Source organism: Monocercomonoides exilis, assembly GCF_001643675.1.
Source record: "Monocercomonoides exilis strain PA203 chromosome Unknown scaffold41-876177, whole genome shotgun sequence".
Taxonomy (NCBI): Eukaryota; Preaxostyla; order Oxymonadida; family Polymastigidae; genus Monocercomonoides; species Monocercomonoides exilis.
The window spans coordinates 604,347-613,029 of NW_027150586.1; the positions used below are offsets into that span (position 1 = coordinate 604,347).

At 40.4% G+C, this 8,683-nt stretch overlaps 3 protein-coding genes across 3 annotated transcripts; all 3 read left to right on the top strand.

The window, feature by feature from the left end:
• Positions 1–71: 71 nt before the first annotated feature.
• MONOS_2153 (uncharacterized protein) lies at positions 72–1,442 on the top strand (the record flags this gene model as incomplete). The annotated part of the gene is made up of 1 exon (XM_067872055.1): positions 72–1,442. The coding sequence occupies one exon, from the start codon at positions 72–74 to the stop codon at positions 1,440–1,442; it is 1,371 nt and encodes a 456-aa protein (XP_067722575.1).
• An 87-nt stretch (positions 1,443–1,529) lies between these two features.
• On the top strand, positions 1,530–5,720 carry MONOS_2154 (uncharacterized protein; the record flags this gene model as incomplete). The annotated part of the gene is made up of 1 exon (XM_067872056.1): positions 1,530–5,720. The coding sequence occupies one exon, from the start codon at positions 1,530–1,532 to the stop codon at positions 5,718–5,720; it is 4,191 nt and encodes a 1,396-aa protein (XP_067722576.1).
• A 1,682-nt stretch (positions 5,721–7,402) lies between these two features.
• MONOS_2155 (putative 40S ribosomal protein S5-1) lies at positions 7,403–8,302 on the top strand. Its single transcript, XM_067872057.1, has 4 exons — positions 7,403–7,448; positions 7,519–7,680; positions 7,746–7,983; positions 8,040–8,302. Exons 1-4 carry the CDS (start codon positions 7,420–7,422, stop codon positions 8,181–8,183), a joined length of 573 nt encoding a protein of 190 aa, XP_067722577.1. The 5' UTR covers positions 7,403–7,419; the 3' UTR covers positions 8,184–8,302.
• Positions 8,303–8,683: the final 381 nt, after the last annotated feature.

An 8,683-nucleotide genomic window follows, 5' to 3' on the forward strand; every position in this document is an offset into this window, starting at 1 on the left:
AAGCAGAAAGGATGTGGATTGCCATTGGGGAAGGTGGAGAAATTTGTTTTGAGAGCGTTGTCTTTTCACATATGACTTTTCTGTCGAGCTTCGGAATAGCTCGGTTGGAGAGAGGGAAGATGTCGATCAACAATTTGAATGCATCTCATGTCAAATCAGAAGGAGACGGATTGATCCAAGATATTGATGGGGAAAGTTTTGAAATCAATGCGGCGAATATTACTGGTTGCTCTGCTTCTGATGGAGGAATATTTCTTTTGAGGAATGTGGAGCAGGCATCGATTTCAGGAGGATGCGAATTTGTGAGAAGCAAGTCACTCAGCAGTGATGGAGGTGTCGTCAAGTGTGAGCTTATTTCTGAGAACAGGTTCGATATGGAAAACGTTGAGATAAGTGAATGTGAAGCGAGTGAAACAAGTGGAAGAGGAGGAGGCATTTTTCTTTGTTTGAGTGATGATTCCACAAACAACTTCAAATTCGGAGAAATGGAGTTTCGAGGAAACAACGCCTGGTGTGGGAGGGATATGTTTGTCTGCTGTTCTGATCTGAACCAAACAGTGATGAAGAATCGGTTCACCTTCAACTTATTTGACGAAAATGGCTTTTCTGTTGTGGATATGAAAGGTGTTGACAAAAGATTTTTTGGTGAAGCAGTTGATCTGCTTCTATTTCTGGTGAAATACGAATCAGATGAGGTGTTTGTCGAACAGGATGGCTTTGATGTGATTGGGTGTGGCAGTCTGAGCCATCCCTGCTCGTCTTTCTGGAGAGGCGTGAAAAATGCCAATTTGAGTTCTCCGAACAGAATTGTGTGGATTGGGTCAAACGTTGTCATCCAAGACGAATATGATCTGTCCAATTTCGAAGTCAAGTCCTCTGTCCCTGAAGAGCATGAGAAGCTTGATTTTGCTTCTGAAGTGATCGGTTCTGACTCATCTTCTGCGATCATCACAAATTCGATGAATCTGCAATTTTGCCTTGTTGAATTCGCATTGCCATCTGAATTCAGCACCAATCGTCAAGTTCTGATTTTGTCTTCAACTGAAAATGGGAGGCTGTGCTTGAATGATTGTGCATTTTCAGCGAGGCAACAAGGTTTAATCTCGTTTTCGCTGATTTCTGCAAATGGAGGAACATTTGAGCTGATTCGTTGCACAATTGTCAATTTGAAGTTTGATTTCACACCCATTTCTGCATCTTCGTCTTCTGCTGTGATTGAAGAATGCGATATTTCTGGAGCCAAAACAGAGAATGGAGCAGAAGGGGGAGCGCTTCGAATCTCGTTGAAAGCAGAGCAACAATTGATTCTCAACAGAACAACAGGAAAGAGCTGTGAATGCTCACAGACAACAGGAAAAGGTGGATTTCTTTATGTTGACTGCTCAAACTCAGAAATTGGAACTCCTTTTGTTTTTGAGGCAGTTGTGTTGGAAGGCAATTAGGCAAAAATAGGGGATCATCTTTTCATTTTGTCGAATGATTTGAACACAACTGTGAAATCATCTTCATTCATGTTTGATTATTCTTCAATGGAAAATTCATCAAATCTGTTTGTGGGAAGTGACTATACCTTCAACAACACAAATCTCTTCAGATTTCTTGTGGGTTATTCGAATTCTCAGATTCATGTCTCTTCACTTGGATTTGATGTGAAGAGATGTGGAAGTGCAGATGATCCGTGCTTTTCTTTCTGGAAGGGGATGCAACAGATTGATCGGAGCGAGACAAAGAAGGAGATGATAATTCACAACAAGACAGTTTTGAAGGAAAGCTTTGTTCTTTCAGACTTCAAGATATGCTCTGGAACAGCATCTGAAGTGGAAGCCAGACATTCGACATTGGCCGTGAGCCAAGAAGAGCCAGCTGAAGGCAAAGGATTGATTCAAAACAATAAGACTCTGTCATTTTCGTGGATAATTCTATCAGTGGAGTTTATTTGTGAAAATGGAGAAGAAACCATTGTGAAAAACGAAGAAGGAACTTTATCTTTTGAAGAATGTTGGCTTTCTTCAACAAGCACGGACAATGTGGCACAAAACTTCTTGTTTGTGGAAATGGTGAAAGGAGAGCTGAATGTTGATAATCTGAAGGTGGAGAGAGTCCACACGAAACGTGGAATATTCGATATGTTTGATGGATGCGAATGCAGCATGAACAAACTGAGCATTCTTTCATCCACAATCGAAAGTGGAAGCGTGATTAATGTGAAGGATTCAGATGAAGTCAACAGAGAAAATGCAAACACTGTGATCAATATCAATGAATCAACCTTCTTTTCAGTTTCAAAAGCTGCTGATGGATCGTGTGTGTGCAAGAGTGATTGCAGCAGTGGTGTCGAAATGGTTGTGAGAAATTCGTCGGTTGAGTCGTGCAAGGCACTCTCTTCTGAGGAAGGGGGAGCCGTCTTCTTTTTGCTGATCTCGGATGGCTCACTGAGAGTTGAAGAGACACGAATTGCTCAATGCTCTTGCTCGGTCTCAAGCGGAAGAGGAGGTGGGGGATATTTGAAATGTGTGGATCGGGGAGAATTGTTGTTTCTGTTCAAAAATGTGACGTTTTCAGGAGACGAGGCATTTGTGGGAAGAGATATTTTCGTTGAATGCACAAACATCTCGAACCAAATCAACGAGACACAGTTTGTGATGGATTTGAGGGCAGACTCTTATATCCGCCTGAATGCGATATTTGGGATTGATCCGACACTCTCTGAGCCAGCTGATTTGATGGATCTGATCACGATCTACCAGTCAGCCACGATTGTTGTTTCGAACATGTTTGGGGATGGTGGAGGAAATGATCGGCAGTGTGGCGCAAGCACCCATCCTTGCCTCACTCTTGGATATGGTGTTGGCCATCTTGCGGGAGACTTCCTGAGAGTCGTGGCCATTGACGAGCAAAGCGTGGTTGAAAAGGAAGTTGAGCTGAATGATGTAACTGTTCAGTCGAAGAGTTTCACAAAAGCCAAGTTGGTTGTTTTATCAGACATTCCTGCTGATTGCCCAGCATTGATTAAAGCTGCAGGAAGAAATCACCTGGAGTCCGTTGAGTTCCAATTTGCAGACTCATTTTCCTCGAGTCATGAGGTTATTCTGGAAATTGATGAAGGCAGCATGTTGGTCTCTGATGTTGCATTCAAACCAGAGAGTGTCAATTCAAAAGCTTCTTTGAATGAGCTTGTCCGGATGGAAGGTGGGGTGTTGTTCAGCCAAGTGTCAGTCGAGAGAATTGATGCAACGACTTTGTGCACATTCAAAAGAGGAACAAGTCAATTCCGTTCAATTGTTGTTGAGAATGTGAAATCTCTTCGAGATTTGTTTGTAATTTTGAACGAAGATGTCTCAATGAAGGAAGTGACTATCAGCAACACGAACAGTCAGATGAGCATCATCCGTTTGGATGGAGCAGAGAACAAAGCGCACAATATTGATATGAAAGCTGTGCTGTCTGAATGTGTTGTTTCGAATGTTTCATGCACAGGAGATTATCCTCTTGTTTGTGTCAGCAACAGAAGAAATGTGGATTTGTCGAATTGTGAAATACACAACTCTTCATCAAGAATCGAGAAAGGAAAGAAGATTTGCTTTTTTTCTTGTGTGGATGCACTTGTTGATTCGTGCATCTTTGATGGTGATTCTGAAAATGCAAAAGAGAATCACATTGTTGAGAATAGATCAGAAGTTTGCAGATGGAATGGGTCTCTTGTGGATATCGCAAAAAGTTCTGTGATGATGAAAGAAACAACAATATCGAATTCATCGGCTGGAGGGTTATCAGTTTCCGATAGCTCACTTTCCATAACAAAAGGAGAATTTGAGAACAACAACCCCTTTATTGAGGGATATCCTTCGGCTCGAAGAAACATCATCTGCTCGGATTGTGGGATGTTGAATGTTGTCAGCTTGAAAGGGGGAGATGGAATCTTGCCAAACACATCTCTTTGGATTCTGAATGATGGGTGCGAATTGGATGGGATGGCAGGTGAACGAATTTCTCCGTTTTTCATTCCCATTTTGGATTCTGCAAATATGGAGAAAGAAAAAGATTCAGCAAAGATAGCGTTTGAGGGATCGCTGCTTCTTCCGTGCAACCTTTCGTTTCAGGTGGTGATATCGGTTGGCGATGAAAAGTCAATCACAACATTTGATTTGAAAGAGGATTCATTTGGATCGGAGAGAAATGTCTTCTCGACCATCGATTCAGGCTTCATTGAGTCGGCTCCAGAAGAAGCAGAAATATCGGTGAGAATTGTGTTTGGGAGACTGGATGCTCCATCGTTCACTTGGATGGCTGTTTTGAGGAACAGAAGCGAGCCCGATGGAAAAGGAGATGGGAACATCGTTAAAGGAGAAAATGAAGCGAAATCATCATGGTTTTTTGTTGTGATTATTCTGGCTGTTGTTCTTTTGATTGTTCTTGTTGTATCTGTTATTGCAATTATTCGATGGAGAAGGGCAAAAGAAGAAGCTAGAAAATACAAGGAGATAGTTGATGATACAATAAAGAAGGATCCGAAGGCGTTTGAGATGGTGACGATGGAGATGTCACCTGAGGAGCAATGGAGGAGAGCAGAAAGGGAAGCGGAGAAGAAGAATGAAGAGAGGATAAAGAAGAGAGTGTATGAGAAAAGCTTGGGACATTCGGAGTCGTCTGAGCATCTTCTATCTGAGAGTGGCTCCACTGAATACATTCTTGGAAGGGACTCTGACAAGATCCCAGAATGGATGCTGGAGAAAGCTGATGATGATGAAAAGGAGGAAGAAGAGATTCAAAAGAGATCACCATCACCATCAGTTTCCTCAACTTCAACAACTGATTCAGATTCAACTTTTGTTCGGAGAGAGGATCTGTGTCCAACCACCTCGTCGATGTCGAATCTGGTGGATGCGATGGCCTGTTCATCTCCTCATGAGAAGCTGATTGTGGACTTGAGGGATTCGCTGTTCATGTTGCTCCATGGAAGAAATAAGACAAAGGAAATGGCAATAGGTTCATTGAAGGAAAGAGAGCAGACAGCTGCACAGATCCTGTTCTGGGTGGCTAATCTTGCTCTCCACTCGTTTGATGAAATGGAAAATCCTCTTTCTTCACTTGCCAATCTCAGTCCACACATTGTTCTCTTCTCAGAGCACATGGTGATCTGCATTGCAATGCATTCAGACTTCTCATCTGATGATTCAGATTCCTCATCCATCTCTTCATTGAGCATTGTTTCTTCTTCCTCGAATATTTCAGTGATGAGCGAGAGATTCACAGATTCGCCTCCACCCTCGTCTGCGTTTGAGGATGAGAATGATTTCAAAAAAGAGTGCTTGAGGTGGAAAGCACCAGAGCTGCAGATGAACAAGAAGATGGGAGCAACAAAAGAATCTGTGGCGTTCTCAATTGGGATGATGCTGTGGGAGTGTGTGACACTCCAGATCCCGTTTGGAGAATACGAGGCAGAAATTGCTGGAGAAAAAATAAAAAATGGAGAGAGGCCGCCCATGCAGCCCATCGGCTCGTCTGCCTTCTCTGAGCTCGTCAACGCCTGCCTGTTGGTGAACCCTGCCGACAGACAGACCCTCACCAGTCTCAAGCGCCTGCTCATCCAGCACTTCCCGACTGGCGCTGCTATCCTCACCGTCTCTGATGCAGTCGACTACACCTGCTGCTCCGACAGGCAGCAGCAAGCCTCTGGCTCAGCCTCGTGCAGCTCCATCTCGGTCACTTTCATCTCGTAGAACACTGTTTTCCTCCTTCCTGCCCGATATCTTGCTCATAGGCGTGCAGGATTCGCTTCAACAAGGTGGATGAGTGTTGTTGAATTCGGAATAACAAATGATGGACTAGAAAGAAATACCCAATTTGTTCCTTCCAAATACCATTTTTGATTTGTTTTTTCTTTTCTTTTCTTTCTTTCTTTCTTTTTTTTTTTTGTTTGTTTGTCGATGAAGTTGTTGCACCAAGCACATCAACGTTTGCGCATCTTCTTCAGATTGCTCGCTTCTATCCCCGCCGTTTTTATTTTTGTGACATTTCACCTTTACCGTTTTCTGTCCTTCCCCTTGCTGCTCTTCGTCTTTTTTCTTTTGTGTTTGTCTCGCTCTTTTTTTGTGTTTTTGAATGCAAACAATGAAGTGATTGTTGAAAGCAGATTAACTCAATTCTTTGAGCCTAAAAATGTCACATGCAAGCAGCCGCACAGAGCAGCCCTCTTTGTCACAGTTCCAGAGAGAAAGAGGAAGAAACAAAACAAAATAATCTCAATTCCCCAGACTCATTCCCATTCGCTTTCCTAACAATTCTGGGCCAAAGGAAGAGCTGGATGTGGTTGTTTCTGTGGAACTGATGGAATTGGCTGGTGGGCTGGTGCTTGTGCCTCATCTCCATTGGGCAGAAAATGTGCGAGTTGTTGTTGAAGGCGAGAAAGCACAATGGATGAAGACTCAAATCCCATCTCATCTCAAATGCCCAAGTCAGTTAAATTGGCTCTTTCTCATCGCGGTGAGCCGGAATCTGTCGCATCCCAGCGGTTTGAGACTCTCACTCCTCGGCAGCGCTCATTCACGATGCTTCCTCAAATTGGCGTATTTCATCTTTCTTTGCCAAACAACAAACATAAACATTCACATCAACAAACAAAACATACACTTTGTCAAATGGATCGTCCGGCTTGGCCTCATCAAGAAATCTTGTTTTCACATTTTTCAAAGCAAGCTGCCCTCTGACATTTGCTTTCAAAAATACAATTATAAGGATAATGGAGTGATATATTAAGGGAAAAAATACTTTTCCCGTTTAGTTTATCTTTTTGCAAGAAAACAAAATTTCTGTTTGTTCAATAATGCACATTTCGATTTTCTAAATGCAACATGTGATTTCTTGAATCATTGACAACTGCCAGATCTGCAATTCTTCTGAAACAGATTATGAAATATTGCTTCAGCATTCAATCCAGAAATCTCATCCACACCTGCAACCCGAACACTTCTGTTGCACCCAAAAATTCAGAAAATAATATTTGACAGCTTCAAACTGTCATAAGCACATTTGGAAAAATATAAAATATCAAAAATCCAATGAAATGATAATGCATACGTTATGGATGTAACTTTGCTGCTTCTGATTGCTGAATGCAGCCACAAAGTGCAGAAGAAAATGATTGTAAGTGAAAAATCAACAGGGATTCGTTATCATTACAGACTCCAAGAAGAAAAGAAAATTGCTAAATAATATCTGCAGAAATGTTGAGTCTTTTTTTATTTAAAGTGGAAAATTGGAGCGACGTTAGGGTCTTTTATCATCACATCACCCAGGATAAGTTTAATTTTTCAAATTCGAAATAATATTCATAAAAATTTGAAGACTTTTTCGTTGAAAAAATTTTATTATATATATGCTTTTAGTCAGAAATGGAATATTTATCATTCGATCATTTTAATGGAAGAAGTGAAACTCTTTGGAAAGTGGTTTGTCTTTCTTAAAATTTTAATATTTTTCTTTTATGCATTATTTTCTATGATTTTCTTGAAAAATTAGGACATTTGACGATGTTACTGTTCAGGACCTTTCTTTAATGGATTACATTGCTGTTAAGACAGCAAAAGTGTATTTGCCGCATACGTCTGGATCATATGCAAAACACCCATTTAAAAAGGCTTCATGCCCTATTGTAGAACGTCTTGTCAATTCCCTTATGATGTTTGCAAAATAATAAAAATTAAATATATTGAAGAGATAATTTATGTATTGCTAAAATAAAATAGGCACGGGCGTAACAATGGAAAAAAGCTTATGGCTGTTCGCATCGTCAAACATTGCTTCGAATATATTAATTTGATGACAGATAAAAATCCAATTCAGATCTTGGCTGATGCGATCCAAAACAGTGGCCCACGTGAAAACTCAACTCGTATTGGATCAGGTGGTGTTGTTAGACGTCAAGCTGTTGATGTGTCTCCCCTTAGAAGAGTGAATGAAGCAATATACCTTCTGACTTCTGGAGTTTGAATTATTAATTGTTTTATTATGTAATTTAAATATTTGCGTAAAACGTACAGGCGCGCTCTGCATCATTCCGCAACACAAAGACAATGGCTGAATGTCTTGCTGATGAATTGATGAATGCTGCAAAAGGATCATCAAATTCATTTGCAATCAAAAAGAAAGATGAAATTGAACGTGTTGCCAAATCTAACAGATAAAAACTTTTTAGAAATTTCCACATTTGCTTCAAGACGAGAATCACTTCTTTTGTATTTTCAAGATTTTAAACTCTTATTAACATGAATTGATCTTCAACAGAGCCATCATAATTTTTATAGTTAAAACTATTTTGCTGTGAAGTGTTGTAATGAGCACAGGGATAATAATTCCCGTGTGCCGATTGCGTAACGAACAAGGGCTATCGTATTCTTTTCTAAAAATTATACGAGGTGCGATTGTTTTTCAAAAATTTAATATTTACATTAATAAAATATTTTTTAGATGATTTGGTTGTTGTGGGAACTCAAGAAGGAAATTTATTGTTTTTCAATCCAAATGTTATTGATGGTTCATTTTCTTTTAAATTTTATTTGTTGGGTGGATTTGTTTGGTATCGTCTATTTTTTTCAATTTGAAAAAGAACGAACAAAGAACTGGGCTTTGCAAAATGAATTTTATCTTGGACCAATTTTTGATCTAGCTTCATTAGACGAATCAA